The 23,886-nt window shown below is 36.3% G+C and overlaps 9 protein-coding genes across 16 annotated transcripts; 6 read left to right on the plus strand and 3 right to left on the minus strand.

Moving 5' to 3' along the window:
• Positions 1 to 399: 399 nt before the first annotated feature.
• Positions 400 to 5,613, minus strand: LOC108094641 (guanine nucleotide-binding protein subunit beta-1). 4 transcript variants are annotated; one of them, XM_017195344.2, is made up of 3 exons: positions 5,473 to 5,613; positions 4,213 to 4,321; positions 400 to 4,139 (listed from the first exon to the last, which is right to left on the minus strand). In XM_017195344.2, the coding sequence occupies exon 3, from the start codon at positions 4,008 to 4,010 to the stop codon at positions 2,988 to 2,990; it is 1,023 nt and encodes a 340-aa protein (XP_017050833.1). In that variant the 5' UTR covers positions 4,011 to 4,139; positions 4,213 to 4,321; positions 5,473 to 5,613; the 3' UTR covers positions 400 to 2,987. The 4 variants fall into 4 exon arrangements, with proteins under 4 accessions (XP_017050833.1, XP_017050835.1, XP_017050834.1 ...); XM_017195346.2 differs by having other exon boundaries at positions 4,213 to 4,419; XM_017195345.2 differs by having other exon boundaries at positions 4,213 to 4,424.
• A 475-nt stretch (positions 5,614 to 6,088) lies between these two features.
• On the plus strand, positions 6,089 to 7,425 carry LOC108094567 (nucleic acid dioxygenase ALKBH1). 3 transcript variants are annotated; one of them, XM_017195179.2, is made up of 3 exons: positions 6,115 to 6,322; positions 6,378 to 6,919; positions 6,973 to 7,425. In XM_017195179.2, exons 1-3 carry the CDS (start codon positions 6,206 to 6,208, stop codon positions 7,313 to 7,315), a joined length of 1,002 nt encoding a protein of 333 aa, XP_017050668.1. In that variant the 5' UTR covers positions 6,115 to 6,205; the 3' UTR covers positions 7,316 to 7,425. The 3 variants fall into 3 exon arrangements, with proteins under 3 accessions (XP_017050670.2, XP_017050668.1, XP_017050669.1); XM_017195180.2 differs by having other exon boundaries at positions 6,116 to 6,322; positions 6,381 to 6,919; XM_017195181.2 differs by lacking the exon at positions 6,973 to 7,425 and having other exon boundaries at positions 6,089 to 6,322; positions 6,514 to 6,612.
• A 338-nt stretch (positions 7,426 to 7,763) lies between these two features.
• Positions 7,764 to 8,415, plus strand: LOC122319753. Its single transcript, XM_043207461.1, has one exon. The coding sequence runs from the start codon at positions 8,041 to 8,043 to the stop codon at positions 8,413 to 8,415; it is 375 nt and encodes a 124-aa protein (XP_043063396.1). The 5' UTR covers positions 7,764 to 8,040.
• Positions 8,416 to 8,417: 2 nt separating this feature from the next.
• LOC108094657 (myb protein) lies at positions 8,418 to 10,694 on the plus strand. The gene is made up of 2 exons (XM_017195367.2): positions 8,418 to 9,717; positions 9,779 to 10,694. Exons 1-2 carry the CDS (start codon positions 8,418 to 8,420, stop codon positions 10,426 to 10,428), a joined length of 1,950 nt encoding a protein of 649 aa, XP_017050856.1. The 3' UTR covers positions 10,429 to 10,694.
• A 95-nt stretch (positions 10,695 to 10,789) lies between these two features.
• Positions 10,790 to 12,147, minus strand: LOC108094658 (glycosyltransferase-like domain-containing protein 1-like). Its single transcript, XM_017195368.1, has 3 exons — positions 12,030 to 12,147; positions 11,694 to 11,976; positions 10,790 to 11,631 (listed from the first exon to the last, which is right to left on the minus strand). The coding sequence occupies exons 1-3, from the start codon at positions 12,112 to 12,114 to the stop codon at positions 10,875 to 10,877; spliced, it is 1,125 nt and encodes a 374-aa protein (XP_017050857.1). The 5' UTR covers positions 12,115 to 12,147; the 3' UTR covers positions 10,790 to 10,874.
• Positions 12,148 to 12,485: 338 nt separating this feature from the next.
• On the plus strand, positions 12,486 to 15,754 carry LOC108094659. The gene is made up of 4 exons (XM_017195369.2): positions 12,486 to 13,811; positions 14,099 to 14,207; positions 14,560 to 14,724; positions 15,057 to 15,754. Exons 1-4 carry the CDS (start codon positions 13,260 to 13,262, stop codon positions 15,119 to 15,121), a joined length of 891 nt encoding a protein of 296 aa, XP_017050858.1. The 5' UTR covers positions 12,486 to 13,259; the 3' UTR covers positions 15,122 to 15,754.
• Positions 15,755 to 16,118: 364 nt separating this feature from the next.
• LOC108094679 (protein stunted) lies at positions 16,119 to 17,443 on the plus strand. 2 transcript variants are annotated; one of them, XM_017195399.2, is made up of 4 exons: positions 16,119 to 16,253; positions 16,373 to 16,503; positions 16,998 to 17,051; positions 17,320 to 17,443. In XM_017195399.2, the coding sequence occupies exons 1-3, from the start codon at positions 16,225 to 16,227 to the stop codon at positions 17,009 to 17,011; spliced, it is 174 nt and encodes a 57-aa protein (XP_017050888.1). In that variant the 5' UTR covers positions 16,119 to 16,224; the 3' UTR covers positions 17,012 to 17,051; positions 17,320 to 17,443. The 2 variants fall into 2 exon arrangements, with proteins under 2 accessions (XP_017050888.1, XP_017050886.1); XM_017195397.2 differs by lacking the exon at positions 16,998 to 17,051 and having other exon boundaries at positions 16,120 to 16,253.
• Positions 17,444 to 17,526: 83 nt separating this feature from the next.
• Positions 17,527 to 20,786, minus strand: LOC108094678 (leucine-rich repeat flightless-interacting protein 2). Of its 2 annotated transcripts, none has more exons than XM_017195395.2 (7): positions 20,683 to 20,786; positions 19,500 to 19,646; positions 19,122 to 19,406; positions 18,700 to 19,063; positions 18,481 to 18,639; positions 18,014 to 18,198; positions 17,527 to 17,919 (listed from the first exon to the last, which is right to left on the minus strand). In XM_017195395.2, exons 2-7 carry the CDS (start codon positions 19,584 to 19,586, stop codon positions 17,809 to 17,811), a joined length of 1,191 nt encoding a protein of 396 aa, XP_017050884.1. In that variant the 5' UTR covers positions 19,587 to 19,646; positions 20,683 to 20,786; the 3' UTR covers positions 17,527 to 17,808. The 2 variants fall into 2 exon arrangements, with proteins under 2 accessions (XP_017050884.1, XP_017050885.1); XM_017195396.2 differs by having other exon boundaries at positions 19,500 to 19,643; positions 20,683 to 20,731.
• Positions 20,787 to 21,045: 259 nt separating this feature from the next.
• LOC108094677 (probable arginine--tRNA ligase, cytoplasmic) lies at positions 21,046 to 23,542 on the plus strand. Its single transcript, XM_017195394.1, has 5 exons — positions 21,046 to 21,155; positions 21,218 to 21,352; positions 21,410 to 21,750; positions 21,817 to 22,146; positions 22,330 to 23,542. Exons 1-5 carry the CDS (start codon positions 21,060 to 21,062, stop codon positions 23,477 to 23,479), a joined length of 2,052 nt encoding a protein of 683 aa, XP_017050883.1. The 5' UTR covers positions 21,046 to 21,059; the 3' UTR covers positions 23,480 to 23,542.
• The last annotated feature ends 344 nt before the right edge of the window (positions 23,543 to 23,886 follow it).

A 23,886-nucleotide genomic window follows, 5' to 3' on the forward strand; every position in this document is an offset into this window, starting at 1 on the left:
AATCATATAATTTGTATAAAAGCATCAAAATGCCAACCTCAAATATATTTTTAGTTTTAAAACAAACACACTCAAAACCTGAAACCGAAACCTCCTGAGATATCATTATAAGAACAATGTGTTAAAAATGTAATCAATAAAATTGCTTAAATGTTTCCTGTATAAACGTTATACTGAATTCCCAAATTGCGAATTTTTTTATGGCTAACAATGTGCAAATCAAAGTTAATACGAAATGACCAAGTGTTTAATTGAAAAAAATTTAATTTGATTGCATATAAATGTATGACTATTAGCATGTCAGTTTTATTAACCCGTTAATCCTGACAGACCAAACTCTTAATTAATGTTTTCGGCATGTACATATGTGCACACGTACATTAAATGATATATGTAGCATTTGCTTAACACAATTTTCTTTATTATTTATTCTAGATATAACGCTGAGTTGACGGCTATGACACAAATTATAAATTAATGTTAGTAATCTTCAGTTTTCATTTTAAATATGTATGTTTGTATGTATGTTTATTACATGACCATGTTTTATTCAAATTTCAATTTCTTTGTTGACAGCTTTTAATTATTGTTAATAACTAATTACAAATAAATCATTTTATTAAATTTGTCGATTAAGGTTGACAAAAGAAAACAGTAATTAAATTACAATACATATATGCGCAAATATATGATTTTCTTGCATATACATATATAAACATAACGTATACATAATTAAATTTACATGGAAACACACATACATTGAGAAGGGTTCTGATATTAACATACTTGAGGATGTGATTACTCATAACAAAGTACTCTAAAACAAAAAACAGATAACAACTAAAAAGAGAAAACACGTTACTTTGTTCCTTTTAGGCTGGGATAGAAAAATATTTTAATTAAACTTACTGCTGGAGTAAAAAATTCCTGACAATTCGTAAAGTGCGCTTGTAATTATTATTAACCTTAGATGGACTTACTTTATCGATTTGACTACGCATAATCATGCATTTTGTTTAGTTTTGCAAAATCGATCAACTTTAATTATTCCTTGTTCAATTTAAACAATAAGATTATCATATTTTTGGTTTTATTTTATTATTTAAATGTTACAAAGTTCTCTTCTCATAATTTATTCATAGTTTTGAAACAGCATTAGTTTTAAAATGGCCGTCCAGAATGTCCAGAATGTACTAAAAATAAGTAAGTCCATCTTTGGTGAAAAAGCAGAGCTCAAATAACTGCAGCTGTTGTAAGCTTACCAATAGTTACACATATACATAGGAATATATTCGGTTCAATATTATCAAGCATCAAAAGTTGGTAAAAATACACAATTTTGTCCATTTTAAATGTTGATTAAGATTTTTGATTGGGTGTGGTTTAGGATTCCTCGTTGCTTGAAAAACTATTCACTTTAAATCACAATTTACCTATCGGACCAACATTTTATTGTTAAAAAAATACTTCAAGAAGGTCAATAAACTGGCAAGTTTATTACAATTTTTAATGAAATATGGTACTAGTAGGATTTCAGAATGCTGGAATTGGCTTCCGCGAATTTCCTATTACCGCTTAAAATTAATTTTTTTAAAAAAATTGTAGATAAGAACTTGATGATTCAGTATATTCGTAAGACAGCAAGACAATATCAGTATTTTCACAATATAAGCTTTAGTTTTTGTTTGCATTCTACAATCGTTTTTGCATTTCAAACCTCATGTAAGCCATATATATGTAAAACCTCATAGGAATTTAGGAGAACAAATGAACAAAATTCAACTGTGTCAATTAGAGTGTGAGGATGAATGCTCAAATTATTTCCATGATGCTTTTAATGCCCTTACTGCCGCAATTCTATGAATGTATTTGTTAAGATTTTGTTAAACATTTATAAATGTATTATAAGATTTAAAGGTGTTTTTCAATTTATTGTTATAGCTTATATGGCCATCATATTATATATAAATAGTTTTCCACTTTTTCACTAATGCATAGTTTACATATATGTTATTTAAATCATTCTTATTTTTGTTTGTATATAAATTAGGGACTTAAACATAATAAGACAAAAATTTGTTATAGTGTTTTTGTTTACTTTTTTTTTCATTACTTGATTTATAAAGTTTATTACGCAATTTTTTTGTTGTTTTGTTTTACTTTTAGGTTTGCCGTGATCTTTTTTTTATTTTTAAATGCTTTAACTTTATTTGACTTCCCATTCATCAGGATCCACATTCTGAAGTTTATGTATTATACGCAAAAGAATATGTATTTACTTGTTGACATACATGATTACAATGATACCTTCTTTTTCTTTTACAAAGTGCAAACGACTGACGCAATACGGTGTTGGCGCACTCCTGGGAGTTCCATCAGTTGCACTCACCACTGAAATACGATTTGAACTAAGTTTAATTTACGTACGTTTTAAACTGTAGCTGTAACCGGAATTCTGACTAAACAACTGACTATCAGCGGGGCCCATCGTTATCTTTTCTTCTCATTACTCCTCTGTTTTTTGTTTTTCTTCGTTTTTTTCTTTTTTTCATTTGTTTGTTTCAATTTTCCATTTACACTAATAATATTCTTGTATGCGTGTGTATGTCTATTTGTATGTTGCTGCGTATGTCTGCGGTTCTTTTTTTTCTTTTTGTATAATTTTAGTTAATAAGTATATAGCAATATAAATAATGTTGTATATAAAGTTCTTTGTTGTTGTGGTCTACGTTCTAGTCAACTAGCTGCGCCCACATATTCAAAACGTCCGGCACTCATTTAATATTAACCACAGAGGTAACACCGAATCATCATGTACATTAGATCACAATGTAGATGATGGGTGAAACACTATCCGCAGACTGCGCAACCGTTGACCTGACACCCCACCCCACCCTTTAATGCATTTTTGAAGTTCTGTTTTCTGTTTACTGTTTTTTTGTTTTGTTCTCTTTTTTTTTTTTTGGTTTTGGGTTTTGTTTTTTTCTTTAGTTCCATACGCGCAAGAAGGAGTCCCACGATCCTGTTGCCACCGCCATACCGTTTTCGGTAACGCCCAAACAGGATACACGGTTGTCGTGACCGGCGAGTATGCCCGACCGTTCCGCCTTCATCGTGTCCCACACGTTGCAGTTGAAGTCGTCGTAGCCCGCTAATAACAGACGTCCGCTCTTCGAGAACGCCACCGAGGTGATGCCGCAAATGATGTTGTCGTGCGAGTACATGGCCAGCTCCTGATCGGCGCGAATGTCGAACAGTCGGCAGGTAGCATCGTCCGAACCGGTGGCGAACGCCTGGCCGTTGGGGAAAAATGTCACCGCATTGATATCGGACTCGTGGCCGGGGAAGGTTTGTTTACAGACGCCTTCCCGGATGTCCCATAGCTTGGCGGACGCATCGCAGGCGCCGGATACGAACGTTTTGCATTGGGGCGCCAGCGATAGTGCCATCACGTCGCCGGTATGTCCCAGAAACGAGGTAACCTGCAGTCCGGTCTCGATGTCCCACAAGCCGCACGACATATCGCCGGAGCTGGTAACTATCTGATTGTCGTCCAGGAAGCGGCAGCAGGATAGATAGCCACCATGGCCCGGCAGCTCGCGGGACACACGGACATTACCCTCTCGCGTCTTTAGGTTGTAAATTGAACACATGTTGTCGAGGCCGCCGCAGGCCACATAGCTGCCAGATGGAGCGTACGCACAGGTCATAACCCACGAGGATCGCAGTGGAATGGCGTGGACTTTGTTCGTGGTATGCGAGTCCCAAACGATAAGCTTGCCGTCCTGTGAAGCTGACACGAGATTCCTGGAATCATTGCCCCAGTGCATGGCGTAGATTTTCGCCAAATGGCCGCGTAATGTACGCCGTGTTCGCATCTGTATGCGGCCAATTGGTTCCAGCGAGGAGGCGGCTTGCAACAAGGATGTGTCGCAGGCTGCCTTCCGGGCATCTCGAATGGCATTCTTTAGGGATTCGGCTTCCTGCCTGAGACTGTCTAGTTCATTCATCTTATATCGTTTGTAAACGTGTCTTTATCTGGGGATCCTCTCTCTTCGGTTCGGTTTGGTTTATTTTTTTTTTCAGCCGGCTTTCTGGATCCTAAGCTTTTCCACTCGCTTTTTTTGGGTGCAAAAGTGCTATAGTTTTGGAGTAAGAACATTTATTGATAAACCTCACATTTTCAAGCTATGAATGAATAATTATACTTACGCGAAGTTTTTTAAGCTGGCCAGTAGCTTAGTCAAATATAGGGCTTTCTATGATCACGCTAGCATACGATGATTATTTTTTTATTGATAAATCAACCATGAATTTTGTTCTGCAAGAGTTGGGTTTTAGTTGTTTTTTGTTGAATATTATTCTTCACGCATTCTATTCTTGGTTGTGCATTTATTTTATCTGACGTTTGTCGTCCTTCTGCTCTGCCAATTGAATTATTTCGATTTTATTTTATTTTTTTTTTTGGTTTCGGTTAATATAATAATTCTGCAGTGGTTTTGTATGTGCGGTTGGTGTATTTTAGATCCCTGTAGAGAGTTTGCCTTGTTAAATACTTGAACTATGGAAAGTGAGGGAGTTTTCCTATTTATCCTGTGATTCAAATTGGAAACGGTTCGTAAGGTGGCGAAATATACTTTATACTTTTATTTTTTTGTGCTAGTTCCAGCAACCTTTTGTTTCTTGGTTTTTTTGTGCTCTATTTGCCTGTGGTTTAATAAGGATTTTTGAAAGCCTGTGCTGCTTCGTTTAATGAAAAATGTTTGTTGTGGGTGGATACTTTATAAAAAAAAAACAAAAAACTATCTTGCGTGCGAGACAATGAGGAAAATAAAATTTTTCTGGCCCGTCCTTTTGGATTTCTCGCCTCTCTGCTGCTGGATGTGTGTAGGATTGGATATAGGATATTCCTTTTGCTTTTTTTGTACACCAAAATTGCAATTTTTGCACCACCACCGTTGCGTATCGCACGAAACTGATTGGAGTAAGCAGGACGGCAAGTAAGACGCGAGCCGTGCGCAATTGAAAGCGCGGCAGCGAAAGCAGGTCAGAAGTCCCCGGAAAGCGGGCGGTGAGACAAAAACAGTGGCGATGGATATTTGTCGCATTCGCACCAATGCCGATAGCGTAAGCACACACATGACAAAGAGTAAGAGAGAAATAGATAAAAAAAAAAAATAATCAATTTTAAACGTTGAAACTTTTTTCATTTCTATCGCTTATTTTTTTGTGTGTTTTTCGAACGAACAAATAAATCAGTTTTGTACTTTGCCAATACATCGTGTTCAATATGTTATTATAACATATATGTAAGCGCAAAGCATATATATACATTCAACTGCATGTCTTCATATTCCTCGGGAGCATGAAAATTTTTCATTTAGCACATACACACACATTACCATAGATCAGTAATTTTTCTGTCAAATTTTATTCACTAGACAGATTTGGCTGACGAGAAACGTTACTTACACGCAAAAGTTAACTTTTATACGCAAAACAAATTCCCGTCATCAACTACACAAATAACTGAAAATTTTGTTAACGAAGCCACCAATCTGTAACTTTTCATTTGCACTCTACAATTGGCAGCCAACACCTAGAAACAAATTAAGGGTGTAAGGAAAGAGTATCGATGTACTCGGATGCTATCGATAGTGGAGATTACATATGCGGAAACATAGTGCGTTCACACTTTTGGCAGAAAAACATTGGTATTTTCTGTTTTCAGTGGAAAGATTACCTTGTACAATCAATAAAATACATTTTTTTCTATCAAAATACTATAAAAACAACTTACAACTGGCTAATTAGGTAAAAAAGTCTTCAAAATATGAATTTTTAGAATGATACAAACTGTATGTGAGATAAGGGTATAATATATCTAAGTGAAATCGATATATCGCCAAGAACACTATTGTGTATCGATTATTAGTTTATATCGAAATCGATTCTTTAAATGAATCATAGACCAAAAAACAGAAGAGACAAACAATTTATTAAACAAAATTTAATAATCTTCCTAAAAAAAAATCATGATACATCTTTAGGACATTTTGATATATAAAAAACAAACATCCACTTGTACCCGAATTAATTTTTATATTTATGTTTATGTATTTCAGATCTTTCCAATAGCGGTCACACTTTTGGTGCCGCTTAGTAATAATTTATTGTTCTTATTGTATATACTGTTTTTGTAAATATGTTTAAGTTGGCTTTTAAGAAGTTTAAGACCAAAAGTATTAGTCCTAATTTAGCGGAAGTTATTAATGTTGATACTATTGAAGATAAAAAGGATGAGCGATTAGAAAGTGATAATGTGAGTACTCATCCAGAGACCTGTTGCAATTCAATATGATCGAAATTTACCATAGCAGAATGTTGAACGTTTGGATATCAGCAATGCAAGAACCATTCAAACTTTTCCCGGCATTAAACCGCTATGTGATTGGCGAGCTTATAAACTAAAAAATCATCCCGGGATCATTATTATTCGAGACCCATTTACAGAACGTGGTCGACGATATTGGATTGCTCGATGTCTACGGGACTATCCAAGGACTCCAAATATTGTTAATTTGAATGAAAGACTATTTGATGATTCGATCCGATCGGACTGGTGGAAACAGCTTGGTCAATGTAACGATAGTAAAGAATTTCAACGGATAAAAACGGCAATGCGCTGGACAACGTTTGGATATCATCACAACTGGGACACCAAGATATATGAAGATCAAATGCAGTCTCCATTTCCCGAGGATTTGACAAGTATGTGTCAATTGTTTGCCTTTGCTTTAGGCTACGATGATTTTAAGCCGGAAGCCGCTATAGTAAATTACTACCCAGTTGGTACTACCTTATCTGGTCACACTGATCATTCTGAACCTAACAAGTCGGCTCCACTATTTTCATTTAGGTAATGTAACATAAACCTTTCCCTTGACGTAATTACATGTTTTTACCTTGCAGTTTTGGACAGACCGCAATTTTTCTAATTGGTGGGAGGACTTTAGACGAAGAACCCAGTGCAATCTTCCTTCGGTGTGGTGATGTTATGATAATGTCCGAAGAGTCGCGCTTGTGTTATCACGCAGTGCCGCGTATTATTAAAACCGAGAAATCTTGGTCTTCTTTGCTAACCAATGAAGGTTTTGATAATGCCGATATTGCATTAAATCTTTTGGATTTAGATTTATTAAAAAAAGTAGGCGACCCCCAGTTTTGGCAACCGTTTTCAAATTATATAGATGATTCGCGGATTAATATTAATGTACGTCAAGTGTTAAACAAAGGGGATATAAAGTTAGATTAAAATAATTTCTCTGAAAACAAGAAATAAAACAATTCATTTGATATAAAAGTTTGTATTTGATAAATGAAAAAAAAATTAAATTAGGATAGACAATAATCCCATTCAATAAACTTGTGTTTTGTTTTTATAAAACCACGTTGGTGTGAATGATATATTTAATGAGCCGACCTTTTTGAATATTAATCATTTTAACAAATTAAATATAATTTAATATATATCCTTTTATATAAATAAGGAGGCATGTTTAAAAATAAATAAAAAAGGTGATTTTCATTTTGCACTTCTTAAAAGGCAAATAAGATATCCCAGTTACTATTAATAAACAGCTAGTATCGATAACCGCACACTATCGGATGCGAAAGCGATCCGCTTCTCTAGTGGAATCAAGCCCAAATTTTAAATGCAGTATTTTTGTTGCAAATGTAATGCCTTGTGGATAATGCTAACGGTCACCAGCGGTCATACTAAATACCATATTTTAAAATAATAAACGCTACGACGCCGTCAAATTAATGTGAAACAACGTGAATATTTTGACAAAACCGTAAATGTGCATACCTTCAGTTTCAAATTTGATATCTCAGAAAAAGGAAACGTGACCTAATATTATAAACACAATCTAAGTCGTTACCAGTTCAGTGTGCCAGCATAAAGAATGTCTAGCACAAATAGAATTTAGTGAACAGTTTTCCCCCTCCGCATGCACCGTTTTTGGATGGAGGAGCATGTCTATGAACCGATCTACGAATAACTGTAGTCTGGATGTAATTAAAGGCAGCAACACCACAAGTGGCGATAATAACTCAAACGAACAATTCGATCGCACCGAAAATGATGCGACGCACCCAATATTACGCAGTGATCACCGTCATCAGGGTGAACTGGTCCTATGTTTGACTTGCCATAAGCAATTCAAGAGTTTCTCCTTTAGCGACATTTGCGCACACTTTATATACACTCACCCCAATCGCCAGAATAGTGCTACCTTCAAAAATCTCTACAAGTGCTTATACTGCAAACGCGATATTCATTATTTTTTGCGTGCTGAGAAATCGGATCCCGAAATTTATCACTTTTGCTCGCCGAGGAAAAAAACTTAAAGATGGCGAGCGCGAGCAGTGAAAATGGTGATGAGCTCTTGGCCTACGACGGGAATTCGGATTCCGAGGAATCGGAATATTCAGATAACGAAGACACCCAAGAGTCGACGGGAAATGGCGCAGTTACCTTAAATACCGATTCAGGATATCCGATGGAATCTTCACTACAAGATACCAAGTCAGCTGTACAAAAGGGTCAAAATAAGAGTTCGAATAGTAGTATTGGGGCAGTGCATCCGAATTATGGATTTGGCAAACGCTGGTCGAAATCCGAGGATGTTTTGCTCAAGAATTTGGTGGAAACTCATGGTGAAAACTGGGAAATTATTGGACCCCATTTTAAGGATCGATTGGAACAGCAGGTGCAGCAGCGTTGGGCCAAAGTCCTCAATCCGGAACTTATCAAAGGTCCTTGGACGCGCGACGAGGACGATAAGGTAATCGAACTGGTGCGAAGTTTTGGCCCAAAAAAATGGACGTTAATAGCTCGATACCTAAACGGCAGAATTGGAAAACAGTGTCGCGAAAGATGGCACAACCATCTCAATCCAAACATCAAGAAAACCGCCTGGACCGAAGAGGAGGACAAGATCATCTATCAAGCTCACATGCAACTTGGTAACCAATGGGCAAAGATCGCCAAACTTTTGCCCGGCCGCACTGATAATGCCATCAAAAATCATTGGAACTCGACAATGCGCCGTAAATATGATGCCGAACGCAGGTCGGTTAGTGCATCTGGAAGTGATTTAAAGAGCTCCCGCACTCATCTTATAACGCTGATCAAATCTGGAGGGGTCAGCAAAGGGCCATATAACAATCAGCATAAGGCGGCAACTGCAGAAACCACCGAAGTTAAGTCAGCCACAAAATCGGAATCCGAGTCGGCTACTAACATAAACAGCGAGCTAACCGAGTCACAGGATTTGACCGGTGCCGAACATCAAATGGGTATGCTAGCCCTCAATATGCCACATTTAAAGATGTCGCTACCGCGCCAAACGCCGAACATATTGAAGCGTTCCCGCAAGCACATTCCCGAAACTCATCATCCACAGGCTGGTCCATCAAATGGGGTTTTCAATGCGGAAGAAGCCAGGCCCAGGCTTCCGGGCTCGCCAGTTATAACGCCCATTAAAGCACTACCGTTCTCGCCAAGCCATTTTCTCAAATCTCCATGTCTTACCACATTTGAAGATATGAATTTGCGAGCCAGTACACCGGTGACAAAGGTGTACAATCGGGTGGGAATGGAAATCAAGAAGGAAATGGAAACTTCATCTATTGAAACTCCCCAAAAGGGTAAGTCCTATAGGTAATATTGATAATAGTTCCTTTTAAAAACACCATCACTTGATTGCAGGTCAACTTGGACCGCGAACACCGACTCCGTTTAAAAAGGCCCTGGCAGCCATTGGCAAGAAAAGAGATGGACGACAATACGAGCCTTCTAGCCCATCGAGCCTAGTGGAAGATCTTGCTGAAATCATCAATGAAGAACATCTGAGCAGCTCGCTAACTACAAACAATTCCAAAATCACTGGCGATCAAACCAACTCGTTTAGCGCTGAAAACAACGGACAGTCGCCGCTTTTGAAACGTGCCAGAAAATCACTTCTCTCAACTTGGAGCTCGAATCACCTTTCGAATGGTTCCAGCACCAGGAAAATGCAGCCGTTTGAAACCGAAACGCCCAGCAAGTTTCTCACTTCGCCCAGCAACATTTTGAAGGACACGCTTTGCAGCGAACAGGATCTTCCGTTTGACGAAGGCAGGAAAGAAAATAGCCCATTCCATAATCGCAGGAGCTACAAGTACCGTGGTGTTATGTCTTACGAGCATGTCATTGATCCAAAATGGGCACGAGTCGCTTGCGGCAAAACCAAAGATCAGCTTTTTATGGAGGAACAAGCCTATGCATGTCTTAAGAACCTTTCCTGTATTCCACGTTCCCTTAACTTTGAGAAGCAAAAATGTATGGTTAATACATTCGATCGCTTCGGCTCGCTATAAATTTCTTGTTGCTATATGATGAGGTATTATCAAAACAAAACAAACAAAAAAAAAAAAAAAAAAAGAAAACATACATAAGTATCATTTTTATAATCATGTAGATATGGTTTCTTAATTTGTACCCGAATCTGATTTTATATTTGTTTGATGAGCAACGCATTTCAAATTTGAGTAAATGAATACATTTATAGCATCACAGGGTACACAATCTTTGAAATTTATACCATTTTTTTCGTATATTTAATAAATAAACATGCTTAAAGTAATGAAAAGAGTGTTTAAGGGATTGGGAAGTAAAAACCAATGTGAAAATGCTTTCAAATTTTTGGACGCAACCTAACAGATAATTTCTTTTATTAAGTTGTGTAAAAATCATTTTATTATAAATATTCTTAAAGAATAATATAACAAAAAAGAGCAAACTTAAATGAATCAGTTCAATAGCGTCAGCTAACATTGTTATACAATATCTCAAGATATTTTGGAACCAAATGATGTGCCGCAAAGCGGTCGAAGTCGAAGGTCTTAAAAAATTGATCGCGCTGTTTACGAAATACCTTAGGATTCCGGCACAAGTTGCAGAGCTTTTTGACCAGCGAGTTTGAGGTGTTGTACAGGTTTTCCTTTGGATAGATTTCCGGGTACACCAATTTATTGGGTGCAATGGGATAGCATCCGCAGAAGGTTGCCTCCAGCATGGCTACGCCAAAAAATTCGTGGTCGGCAGTTGAAATAACAATGTCGCCGGTGATCAGCGTCTCCATGTAATCCTCCCGATTCAGATGACCAAAGTTTACTAGTTTATCACCCAAATGTTCTTGTATATTTTCGAAGGCCTTCGGGATTTCCTTGTAGTTCTCACCACATATAGTCACCTTAAAGTCGACGTTACGATTATTAAGTTCTAAGAGGGCCTCTACTAATAAGTTTGGATTCTTGTCATGCTCCCAACGATGTGGCCATATAAGGTGCAGGACCTCCTGATCCTTATTCATACCTATACTCTCCGTTTTTTCAATCCGTCGGTTGTTGGGCAAGTTTGAAAACTTGATTGGAAAATATTGGACTTGACATTTCTTCTCAATTTTTTCGCGAATGTTCTTTATCTTAAAGTCCGGCTGGATATTGAGAAAAGGTTGAATGTTATCCAGAAATGAAATGCGATTGAAATGGGAATTGAAGACTACTATATCGGCGGCCAAACTGAAAAAGGTTTAATTTTAAAGAAACTGCACATGTATGTATATAAAATAAAAAAAGCTCACCATGAAAGGATCTCGTTAAGTCCGTATTGACAATCGCGCGTTTTCACTTCTTGAACCGGATAATTTAGCTGATTTTCGTGAAAGTATATGATTTTCCTGCACTTGGCAAGATCCGGACGGACTCCAATAAGTTCAGCCAGGCTTAAAACAGAACTGCAAAATAATATCCGATATTCGTGGTCGAGAGGAATGATCTGTGAAAAATGCAATGCCGATGTTCGTGCTCGCCAGTGCCATTTTTTGGCGGGAAGGCTGAATATCTCATAATCTTCAGAGCTAAGACCTGCAGTTGTTTAGTATTCTTGTTAAGTTTTTAAATAGATCCCGATTACATACCTTCGATCAGCGTGCTTATCAGCTGTTTGTGGCTGCCACCATAAAACGGCTCGATAATCAAAATATGCGGTGTTGTGCACGACATGTTTTTGGAACCTGGGAAACAGTGTGACCAGTCAACGGAAAAGTGCATACAATGTTCATAATCTGATTGTGAAATTATACTTTTTTACTGTCTTAATTTGACAATTAACAAGTGTTGAGTGGAAATACGTTTGATGGTTATGCTGAAATATTATTATTTATAACTGTGTAATATTTTTATTATTGCTAATTTTGTAGTAGTTCAATATCGAATGCATGACATTATTCCGTATATAACTTTGTAAAGTCTGTTATTTTCTTAACTTTCCCGGATGTGGAGAATCCCCGGAATCAGCTGTTTGATCCAATAACGATAAAATACTAAGTGTGGTAATGAAACCTCTTCAAAACTGTTTCATTTTATGTATTCTCGCGCTGGCCACACTGATTTTGTAAATGCAAAATGAGTATGTATAAGTATTTACCATCGTGTCGTTATAGGAAAATTAAAAATTGTGTCATCTCGGGCAAAGATAAATATTGAGAAAAAACAAAACAAGTCATAAAAACATTGCAGGCGAAGTCTGTTTTGCCTGCAGATTAAACTGTGTGTCGAAATAAAAAAAATCAAGCACACAAATACGAGTTATACGCGAAAGTACTTCTATATCCAATTCGATACATATATGTATGTGTATATGTATAAAGGCATTGATATAAAATTAAGAAAGCAAGTTTATCAAACTATTCAAGCAATCGTTGATGTAATAAATATAGTATATATATATATGTGCATACAAAGTGTACGTATGCATAATTTATACTGATTTACTTTATTTGAGTATCTGGACATAATACATATAAGTGCATAAAAATATATAAGTGCGCAGATATAAAAAACATTTGAAAACATTCAAAATAAAATTTTCATTAAAAAAATTTTACACAACGTCGTTGGGAAAACAATTCAACGAAATCGAATTAAAATTCTAGTGCTCAACCAAGCAATGTAGTTGTTGGATTATATATGAATGCAGTGAAAAAAATCGAAAGTTGCACTAGAGCGTCCGATAAAAATGAAAATGGCATTTGCAAATGATGATTGTCAGCCCGAGAAATTGCCTCAATATAAATCAACTGTGCAGTTAAAGAGCTACACAGACATATGAACCCAGGGAGTTATTAAATTCTGGAAATCAGCTCGCCATGTCGTTAACGTCTTCGATTGAAAAGCCCAAAACGGAACAACAAGAGAGCACCACCACCGTCGCAATTGTAGCTGGTCAACAAAAGCGATCGAAAGCCCAAAATACCAAGCGTTCGTATTCCGTATCGTCGAGTACATCGTCATCAGGAGGTTCCATTGGCGGAGCCATTAGGTCTGCAACATCGCCGTTGGTCAACGAAAAGGGCACTGCAAGCAGCCAGGGGCAAGCGTTTTTGCCCTTCTCCTCGTTTTCCTACTGCACCGATACTATAGCAGCCGTACATCACCAGCGACAGTCGTACGCGTTGGTCCAAAAGCCCCCCTCGCTGCGATACCACCAAGGGAAATCCCATCATCAGCACCAACTTTTGGCCAACTTCTCGCCCACGATGACCTCCTCGGAACCTTCGTCCCCCTTGGCCGCCCCAATCGATGGATCTGCCTCGATTCTCGGCACTTCGGAGGTGGCCTCGCATTGTTGCACCAATGTCAAGGCCAGTATCAATCCGTTGGCAACACAGAAAATGCACCGAACAATACCATCTGATAAAGTAAGTCATACACTTCCCACATACCCTAAAAATGCAAGGAATATTTTCGTTATATCTATACAGGTGTGCAAAACTACGCGAGAGAAGGGGTTTTTTCTTATAAATTACATACACTTATGTAAATAACAACAAACCATATTTTCAGTTTCGAATTACCAATTTCTCTGATTCGATAATTTTTTTTTTATCTTCACATTTAATATGCATACATAAATCGTTGCACCTGCGAACCAATTATTTAAATGTTTTTCAAATTTTGCATTAAATAACATGTATCTTATTTTCAGATTAACCTACGCCTCATACTTGTTAGTGGTAAAACAAAAGAATTTATTTTTAGTCCGTCAGATTCCGCAGGTGATATTGCACAAACAGTATTTGATAATTGGCCAGAAGGTGAGTACGTTTAGTGATACTTTTATTTTGTTAAACAGTTTTTTTTTCGAATAACTTTCAAGTAATTTAATGAAGCAGTTGGTTCCCTATATACGGCATAACCTTTTCGATATAAAATACAAAAATTAAATAAAAATATTTTGGCTTGCGACTTTTATTAAAAGCATTCGCTGTTATTTTCGAGAATATTTTTTACAAAAAGAACAAGAAAAATAAAATGGCGAATTGGGTTTGGCTTCCTATTGGTCTAATTGGATAGACCAATTTGAAAACGGTTGTGCAGGTTTAGAACATATTTTTAAAAATATATTTTTTACAGTGCATTCTTTAATATTATTCTCTTGTTTTCCAGATTGGACCCACGAAACTGTATCGAAAGCTGAGATCTTGCGTTTAATTTATCAAGGTCGTTTTCTTCACTGCAATGTAACCTTAGGAGCACTGGGACTTCCATTAGGCAAAACGACTGTTATGCATTTAGTGCCACGTGATAATTTGCCAGAGCCCAATTCACAAGGTATGTTTTAAAAAATGTACATTTTTTTTTTTTAATTATGTAACGGAAAGTTACGTGAAGTGAAATAAAAAAGTCAAGTCAAGTAACTTAAACAAAGCTATACTCTTCAACAAATATCATCAAATGACATCAATTTATAAGTTTTATTGACTTGAATTTACTTATTTACTATTAAGTATTATCCAGTTACACTTGTGTTATATAATACACAACCATTTTGTTAAAATTTTAAAACAAAAACAAATTAAAACAGGTCCACAGACTTCGGTTTGTCGAAGCTAAGCTTTTGTTTTGTATGCCAAATTTTAATTGTTATTCTTCTCTTTCTTTAGATCAAAGACAAAATAGTAAAGGCGGTTCTGGACGTTGCTGTTCAACAAATTGCTCTATTTTGTAACTAAATTATTATATAATAGTGTAATATTTAAATTAATTTGCATTATAAAAAATAAAAAAGTATATGTATAAATTACATTTTTGTGCAGTCAAAAGTATATTTATTAAACTATAAAAATGTATGTCAGGATGAACAAGGCGCTTTGTTTAAAATATTAATGTACATACAATATATATTTTATATATATACACACAGGAATTCATGAGCATGTGCAAAGTGCATATACTCTATATTAAAGTTGCTAGACTGCATATTTATAACATGTAATATACGAATACAATGCTAATTGCTTTTAGAAATCGGACTTGTTAACCTAATTAGAAAAAAGTAATTACAACACTTATTTCAAATATGTCAGAATATTGAAAATCTAATTACGTGCAAAAAAATAAGTCATTTCCCCATTGCGTTCTTCTTTTAAGTGTGCGTCTATGAAAAAAAAAAAAACAAAATCAGCAATTACTTGTCAGATCGATTCTTTAACACGATAAAGGATATTTAAAGAAATTTTTGTTCTGTATATATACATATTTAATTAGAGTTTAAGTGTTTTCTTCTGTTAAGTTTTAAAATATTATCTGTAAAGTCTAACTTAAAGTCAATGATAAATAAATAATCTAATATATCCTTAAATATATTTTGTATTCGGGAATTTCAAGGCCAAATATGGTTTGTTGGATTTTGTGGTTCTGATTAGAACTAATTGGAATTCAAAATAGAATTTCATACTGCAGGTACACAAAAACAGCAGTGACCGTAAAATATTTAAAACGTTTAGCGGTATCTAATTCAGCTGCCAAACGAATGTATTTGCATTTGTTTTCCTGGATTTGTTATCCTAGAAATATAACAGCTGTTTTATGAACGCAAGACCTAAGTGGAAATATGATAATACCCACGCACCATGCGTCCCAGTTCCATCGTTTCCATTTCATAGGAAAGCCCTCAACGCTAGTGCACATTAAAATGGTATTTTTTGGAGCCAGTTGGTATGTTTTGTTATAAAATAAAAAACTTTTCTACGGTCACACTGGTGTCGATTCTTAAAAAGAATACTTGATTATTTTGTGTGGCGTGAATCTAATTCGAAAAATCCGATCACAATGACTGCCTGGAGAGCTGCCGGAATTACGTAAGCAATATTTACATAAGTATCTAGCAGAAAACGTTTTGATATATTTCAGTTACCATGCAAACAAAATCAGTGCCGACTTACATAACATAACTAATACAAATATTCGCCAATTGCAGCTACATCCAATACTCGAACATCGCCGCTCGTGTGTTGCGCGAATCCTTGAAAACGGATTTGCGTGTGGATGCCGCCAAGCGCAATGCCAGCCATGTGAAATTCACACCCTGGGCAAATGGCCGACCTGCACGTACGTATCTCCTAAGTTATATCCATTTTAAGTTTTTAGGTGGTACGGTGTAATCAACCTGGAAATTAGTCTTTACATAAAACAAATTGGGATATTTGTGGAAGATTTAATAATTAAAAAGCAATCGTCATAAACAGGCTTAATCAAAAGTGGGTTTGAGGAAAACATCCAACTACACACAAAAAATGTTAGCTGCACTTGGGCGTGTAAGGTGCTTACCAAAAATCAAGTTTAGCTTGGAAATTAAAACGAGATTGATAATATAAAAAACTAATTGTAGTTATCTGCCGCCCACCAATAAATAAATTAGTATAGAACTTTCTCTCTTTGGGTAATTTTTTCGGATATTTGACTTTTGGAAAGTAATTGGCAATACACAAACTCACACAATTCAATTTGAAAAAGAAGATAGATCAGACTTAAGGTGCTTATTAGGTTTACAGCCAAGTTCGGTTCCTATTACATATTTCGTTATATTTATATATTTTTTTCAGATGAAAAGTCTTAAGTGTTCTGTCAACAATTTTATTATTTTAATGAAAACTGGCGTAAGTGCCTGCAATTGCAAGGCTAAACCCAAAATATCCCATTGTTTACATAAAACTCTTAAAAAGTTTATGTGTCTAACTTGGTTCTCAAAGTGCCTAACAATGTTTTTCAATCAAACTGCATGCACATGCAATATTTGATGTATATTCCAAAATTCCTGCTCTAAAGCTTACAACCAACAAACTGTTAACTGTTAAACTTTTTTACAGAACAAAAAATAAGTTGATTTATGCGAAACTAATTCTGGTTATTTGTACCTATCCACAGAGCGCCAAACGCAATCGGAATCGTCGTAGATGTCCCTATGATTGATTTGCAAATGTCATCTGTCAACGCAGCAATAATTCTTTAGAAATGAAAAAAGTTAAATAAATTTGATTTATTCAAACAAGGCTTTGTTAAATTTTTATTGGGAGACCTCGATTAACTTACTACAGATGTTGTGAGCGCGCATCGGAAAACAAAGATGTCATACACACTGCTAAACCAATTGAATTGTTACTTATATTTTGCGCTTTAAATATACATATAGACATTATTTATGTTAATTATTATCCGTTAGTTTAAGATTTTATTTAAATATATTTTTAAGGTAGAGTATTTTGTTTGGATTATCCTTCAAAAATGATCGTTTTGCTACCACTAAGTCCGATTAAACTGCTAACGAAGTGCTATTAAAATTGCAGCATTTGTATGTTCATGATGTCGTACTGTCTTCTATGTCATCGGATGCGATCAGGCAACTCCCATCTTAGATCATAAGTCCTTCAGAATGGCACTCTTTGCATTTTTCAACTTATCGAGGCGCTTCAGCAAATGGTTGTTTGACGTTTCAGCTTCTTCCAACTTTTCCAAAAGTTCCCGGTGCTAGTGAATGGAAAAAATAATATTATAAATAAACTTTGATTCAAATAAAATGCCTAGTTTATGGGATGTTAATGTCTTGAAATCTACAACATACCTCGCGTTGAAGCTTACGGCGCTCGACTTTTAACTCTGCCTCTGCTTTTTCGGCAGCTTCCGCAGTGCTTTTGTATCGTATAACTTGGGTCTCTGAACGGGCTAAGCTCGATTGTAAATTGGCGATTTCCTGTTCAGCCTTTTGCAGCTTATATTTATGGTCTGAAATGATTTTGTTTGATTCCCCTGTCGGATAGTATAAGAAATAAGTCTCGTAATTTATTATAAATATTTGAGGGCTGCATTTTACCGAACAGCAAAAGTAGCAAACTATGTTAACAAATTATAATACCAACTCCAACTAAAAAGCCACAACAAAATGTCAGAAATTATTTATCTGGAAATATCTACATTTAAAAAAAGAATAACTCATAATACATTGATATTAGTTACACAAAGAAAACAACATTGTGAAAACTTAACATGCAGAAAATAATAGTTGTTGTTAGGTAATTATGGTTAACATACGTTGGGCTTCGTAATCATTCTCGTCGCCGAAGGAACCTTGGGAAAGACTGCGACGACCAGTACCTCCATCACTTTTGTACTCCTCAAGCTGTTCGTGAAGCTTTTGCACCTCGGATAACAGTCGCTGTTTTTCGTCACTGAACTTTTTAAGTCTTACATCTGCAATTCAATGAATTATTTCATTTATAAACTTAGGCTAAGCGCAAAAATGGCAGTTACCTAAAGAACCCTGAACGGACGCCAAAACTTTAGCGTTTTCGACACTCACTAGAGCTCTTTTGGCATCGCTGCCATCGGCATTTTCAACTGCCACTATAAGAAGGCCCTGTTCAGCTATCAATGAATCGCGTTCATTTAACTGTCCTTGTACTAGCTTAAGCTCAAGATTCGCCCGATCTAGATTCCGTTTAAGGGCATTGCAGTCACGCATCTTCTCCTTGAACTCGCGCTGCAATTGTGCATACGACTCCTCCATTATTTCGCATTTGTCCTTGAGCAACTTGACCTCGTAAGCCTGCGAGGCCCGATCGTTGTCCAATTGGGCATTCGTTATCATGGCCTTCCGAAACCGCTCCTCAACATCCTAAAGAACCAAGCGGATTAACTGAAGTTGTATGATATAAATAGATAGTTATATTTACCTTAAGCTCGTGCTTGAAGTCGCGAAAACTCCTGCCTTCTTCTTCCACGGAATCCTCGCTACTTCGGCGGGATGCTGATGCACGGGTTACGTTTAAGAGTCCGCCGTAGACGAGGCGTACGGGATGCGTCGAAAGGTTTTCGCTGCCCACTGTAGTGGCGTTTTGCATATCAAATACGCGGTCAGCGGTTATTTCCTGCTCCTTTTGCTGTCGCTCGAGCTCTTTCATTCGAATCTCCCGGGCTTCAGCACGCGCTTGTCGACGAGCTGCAAGTCGCGCCTCCGCCTTAATAAAAGACAACATTTAGTTAAGCAGTTAAGCCCTTAAAAGCCGTAAATAATTTTGATACATTTTTTAGATAGTAAAAATAAAATGTACCTCTTTTGTAATTTGATCCAGTGCATTATCTTCGGCATTGATTCGCATGTTGTTCCTCCGTCGACCAGTGGTGCTGATACTTTCCATTGAAACTGAACGTAATTTAACTTTGCTTTATATACTTATATTTTAAGCGATTGCACACTGCTAAAATATATAAGATTTGTTTCATTAAATTACGTAGAAGGGAGAGTTTGCAAATAATCAAATTGTATGAATTGCCTTTCCCCCATTTATTACCTAAACGTTCTAGAAATATTTGGGGCGAATGACTCTTTATCACCTGACTGTTTAATTTCTTCCTTTCTGTTTTATTTGTTTGGGCCCCCTTAAAAAATTATACAGTTGGCAGAATGGAAAATGATTTCATATAAGTTGATTGCAAAAATATTTATATGAAAAATATATGGCTTTATTGAATTGTTATATCTACGATTTTCAAAAACAACAACCAATTCGCGTAACTATATCTATATCTTTCAAATGCCATAATAAGAAGTGCCATTGCCGAATTCCTTTAAAGGAAACACGATGTAATGCAATGCATAAACAGTAAAGTGTGAGAGCCCCAGGAAATACAATAACATAAAGTTACACTTTGAGAACCCATGAGAAAGCATTCCTTATTAGTAAACATTTTGGAATGTACAATTTAATGATTGTATGCGGACGATATCAAAGCTTATCATTGGAACACAACATGTTATCTAGTGTCACCGACTGACTTATATAAAAATCGGCTTATATATTTCTATTGATACAAAATACATAGACAAAATGCGTATAAGTGTTTAAAATAAAGTAAACTTTTTTGTATTGATCTGCATAATGCCTTTTTTGCTTCAAGATATTTCTCGTTGACACTTGATATTTTAAAAACATAGAAACTTAATACTGTTAAATACATCTCCCTTTTATAAATAGGCAGTTTGCATTCAACAAAGTTCATCCCCGGTAAATACGTTTTTTTGCCACTATTTATATTTGTAAAAAAAAACCGTCTGTAGTGCAGTTTTAATTTTAATGGGAGCGGCGTTACACACATCTGTTTTTCCTATGTCATACAGATGTATCTCCTAAGGGGAATGTGCACCACAGAAGCACTTTAAGTCGTGTCTCTCATTCCACATTTAATCTTAATGTACAAGGTGACAAATACTGCAAATTAATTAAACACACATACACATAAAAACTTTAAAGAGACACCTTTAGCGAAAGAACAATCACAATTAATCACAATAGAGATGGGATACATCGATGTATCGATACAAATAAACAGCCGAAGATTAAGGTTATGAGCTAGTTCCACATAGACACATTCCCCACTCACTTGCAGTGCCAATAAATTCGCATCTAATATTTAAGTTGTTTAATAACTGAAATGTATGCATCGATTATAAAGCCGTACAAAAATGAACATACGCTTCTTTGTAAGACGATTAAAGACTTCCCAGGAAAACCAATAACGTGAATAGTGTATATTGTAACAATAGGTCGTTGTCGAGTGACCTCATCGCTTATCGTTATCGATAGGCGGAATGTGCCCACTATTTGCCATCCATGTGGCATCGTTTTGTTGTTGTTATAAATCAGCGAGTGTGGAACTTCGGAATAAATATGGAGCTTAATTTGGAGCTACAGAAACTTAAAGAACTGGTAAGCTGATAAACCTATCATATATAAATGTCTCAATTAAAGTGCACTGTACTGTACTGTAGGAATTAAAGACGAAGGGACTGGCCGCCAGAATAGAAACGACCAAAAATTGCAATGGTGAGCAGCTAGACGTCGATCTAATCCAGCTTCAAATTGAGAACAAGAAGCTCAAGAACCGCCTGTTTATTCTAAAAAAGGTAATAACTTGATACTTAAGTAATGATTACAGTATTACTATCTTATTATATTCATAGTCAATTGCTGAGGAATCAAAAGCCGGTGGTGGAGTGGAACTCAAAGATTGCTCTTCGATCACCGAGCATTTGGAAAGCGTTTTTGCGCAAGCAATTGCATCAGCCTTTCCGGATTTTAAGGATACACCTGTAGTAATAGCACCGGTTAATAGTTCTTCTGCCAAATTCGGTGACTATCAGTGCAACAATGCTATGGGATTGTCGAAGAAATTCAAAGAAAATGGTATTAGTAAATCGCCACGTGATATTGCAACCGAGTTGAAAGGACATTGTCCACCATCGCCCATTATTGAAAAACTGGAAGTGGCTGGCGCTGGTTTTGTAAATGTTTTTCTTAGCAAGTAGGTATCACCTTAAAACAAATCTCCAGTAGTATCAAAGACTTACATTTTATTTTTATTCTACAGGGAGTTTGCAGCTCTGTCTTTAGGCAACTTGTTGCGTAATGGTGTTAAGCCTCCTCAAGTTCTTAAGAAACGAGTTTTGGTCGATTTTTCATCGCCCAATATTGCCAAGCAAATGCATGTTGGTCACTTGCGATCCACAATTATTGGCGAATCGATTTGTCGGCTATTGGAGTTTCTTGAGCACGACGTGGTCCGTATTAATCATCTTGGCGATTGGGGAACACAGTTTGGCATGTTGATTGCCCATTTGGAAGATCGTTTTCCCAATTACCTTAACGAAAGCCCACCAATTAGTGATTTGCAATTGTTCTACAAGGAGTCGAAGAAACGGTAAGATTTCGACGACATTAGCAAGGAAAACCCTTAGTTTTCATAAAACTACAACTTTTCATTGTTTGTGGTTAAAATATGTTACAAAAACGGAAATAGTTCGTTTATTAGTACTAATTATATTTAATGTGCCACGATCTCGCTTTAAATGGAGAAAACCATTTCAATACTGTTTCTTTACAGATTCGACGAAAATGAAGAGTTCAAAAAGCGCGCTTACAGTCGTGTGGTTTCTTTGCAAAAAGGTGTTCCAAACTCCATTAAAGCTTGGGAACTTATTTGCAATGTTTCCCGAAAGGAATTCCAAACAATTTATGAACGATTGGATATTTCCATTAAGGAACGTGGTGAATCTTTCTATCAATCCCGCATGCTGTCTGTTGTCGAGTATTTGCGAGAAAAAGGATTGCTGGAGCAGGATGAAGGAAGGGAGATCATGTGGCCCGACGATTCAAGGACTGGCATACCTTTAACCATCGTTAAATCGGATGGCGGCTTTACGTATGATACTTCGGATATGGCCGCTATTCGCCACCGAGTGCAAGAGGAACTTTGCGATTGGATTGTCTATGTTGTGGACTCTGGACAAAGCACACATTTCAACACAATTTTCAAGGCTGCCGAACGTTGTGCCATTCTAAATCCACAAAGCCATCGTGTAGATCATGTTCAGTTTGGTGTGGTTCTTGGCGAGGATGGAAAGAAATTTAAGACTCGATCGGGTGATACTGTTAAACTGGCCGATTTGCTTGATGAGGGAATGAAGCGGTCGTTGCAACAATTAGAAAGCCGAGGACGCGATAAGGTTCTCACACCTCAGGAATTAACGGACGCTCAGGAAGCCCTGGCCTATGGATGCATCAAGTATTCGGATCTGTGTCATAACCGGATTAGCGACTATATATTTTCGTTTGACAAGATGCTCGAGGACCGCGGCAATACTGCGGTTTACCTACTTTATACATATACTCGCATTTGCTCTATTGCACGAAACTCCGGAGAAGACTTTTCCAATTTGCCTGAAATACTGAATAAGGTCAAGATTGAATTGGCCCACGAAAAGGAATGGAAACTAGCCAAAACTCTTTTGAAACTACACGACATACTGATCAAGTGTTCGAAAGAGCTTTTCCTGCATTTCCTCTGTGAATTCTGCTACGAGGTGTGCACAGTTTTTACCGAATTCTACGACTCCTGCTATTGTATTGAAAAGAACAAAGCTGGCGAAATTATTAAAGTCAATCACAGTCGAATTTTGCTGTGTGAAGCAACTGCTGCCGTCTTACGCCAATGCTTTTCTATACTAGGCCTGAAACCAGTTTCGAAAATGTAAAATTTCTACATTAAATATCTGACATGAATTGTACACAAATAAAGTATGAAATTTGATAATTAATTCAAAATGTTTAATACTGAATAAGATGGGTATATCCCCTGATTTATTTTATTTATAAAATTCAATTGTTAAATTTTTATAATATTTATTAAATAATTTACTACCAAGTAATAACGCCTGAAAATATATTATCCTTTGTTTTGTTTGCTAATATGAGGATTCCATTTTAGTTTTATGCAAACTTTTTAAATGTTCTTAAATTTCTTATCAGAGCACTTTATACTGTATTCCTGATTCTGAAGAATTCTTAATTTTTAAAAAATGGGAAATATAACTTTTAAAACTTGTTTCCCACTTCAAAAGTATTATACAATTTTACGAGAATAATTCCTTACTATTATTTA

Source organism: Drosophila ficusphila, unplaced genomic scaffold (assembly GCF_018152265.1).
Source record: "Drosophila ficusphila isolate 14025-0441.05 unplaced genomic scaffold, ASM1815226v1 contig_198, whole genome shotgun sequence".
NCBI lineage: Eukaryota > Metazoa > Arthropoda > Insecta > Diptera > Drosophilidae > Drosophila > Drosophila ficusphila.

Bases quoted from the DNA above. Each gene is read 5' to 3' on its own strand.
- LOC108094641 (XM_017195344.2), bottom strand. From the start codon at position 4,010: ATGAATGAACTAGACAGTCTCAGGCAGGAAGCCGAATCCCTAAAGAAT.
- LOC108094567 (XM_017195179.2), top strand. From the start codon at position 6,206: ATGTTTAAGTTGGCTTTTAAGAAGTTTAAGACCAAAAGTATTAGTCCT. The intron at 6,323-6,377 runs GTGAGTACTCAT...AATTTACCATAG, and splicing joins AGCGATTAGAAAGTGATAAT to CAGAATGTTGAACGTTTGGA. The intron at 6,920-6,972 runs GTAATGTAACAT...TTTACCTTGCAG, and splicing joins GCTCCACTATTTTCATTTAG to TTTTGGACAGACCGCAATTT.
- LOC122319753 (XM_043207461.1), top strand. From the start codon at position 8,041: ATGTCTATGAACCGATCTACGAATAACTGTAGTCTGGATGTAATTAAA.
- LOC108094657 (XM_017195367.2), top strand. From the start codon at position 8,418: ATGGCGAGCGCGAGCAGTGAAAATGGTGATGAGCTCTTGGCCTACGAC. The intron at 9,718-9,778 runs GTAAGTCCTATA...ACTTGATTGCAG, and splicing joins TATTGAAACTCCCCAAAAGG to GTCAACTTGGACCGCGAACA.
- LOC108094658 (XM_017195368.1), bottom strand. From the start codon at position 12,114: ATGTCGTGCACAACACCGCATATTTTGATTATCGAGCCGTTTTATGGT. The intron at 11,977-12,029 runs GTATGTAATCGG...AAACAACTGCAG, and splicing joins GATAAGCACGCTGATCGAAG to GTCTTAGCTCTGAAGATTAT. The intron at 11,632-11,693 runs GTGAGCTTTTTT...AACCTTTTTCAG, and splicing joins CTTAACGAGATCCTTTCATG to TTTGGCCGCCGATATAGTAG.
- LOC108094659 (XM_017195369.2), top strand. From the start codon at position 13,260: ATGTCGTTAACGTCTTCGATTGAAAAGCCCAAAACGGAACAACAAGAG. The intron at 13,812-14,098 runs GTAAGTCATACA...TCTTATTTTCAG, and splicing joins GAACAATACCATCTGATAAA to ATTAACCTACGCCTCATACT. The intron at 14,208-14,559 runs GTGAGTACGTTT...CTTGTTTTCCAG, and splicing joins ATTTGATAATTGGCCAGAAG to ATTGGACCCACGAAACTGTA.
- LOC108094679 (XM_017195397.2), top strand. From the start codon at position 16,225: ATGACTGCCTGGAGAGCTGCCGGAATTAC. The intron at 16,254-16,372 runs GTAAGCAATATT...CGCCAATTGCAG, and splicing joins TGGAGAGCTGCCGGAATTAC to CTACATCCAATACTCGAACA. The intron at 16,504-17,319 runs GTACGTATCTCC...ACCTATCCACAG, and splicing joins GGCAAATGGCCGACCTGCAC to AGCGCCAAACGCAATCGGAA.
- LOC108094678 (XM_017195395.2), bottom strand. From the start codon at position 19,586: ATGGAAAGTATCAGCACCACTGGTCGACGGAGGAACAACATGCGAATC. The intron at 18,640-18,699 runs GTAACTGCCATT...ATTGAATTGCAG, and splicing joins GTCCGTTCAGGGTTCTTTAG to ATGTAAGACTTAAAAAGTTC. The intron at 18,199-18,480 runs GTATGTTAACCA...ACTATCCGACAG, and splicing joins GAATGATTACGAAGCCCAAC to GGGAATCAAACAAAATCATT.
- LOC108094677 (XM_017195394.1), top strand. From the start codon at position 21,060: ATGTGGCATCGTTTTGTTGTTGTTATAAATCAGCGAGTGTGGAACTTC. The intron at 21,156-21,217 runs GTAAGCTGATAA...ACTGTACTGTAG, and splicing joins TACAGAAACTTAAAGAACTG to GAATTAAAGACGAAGGGACT. The intron at 21,751-21,816 runs GTAGGTATCACC...TTTATTCTACAG, and splicing joins GTAAATGTTTTTCTTAGCAA to GGAGTTTGCAGCTCTGTCTT.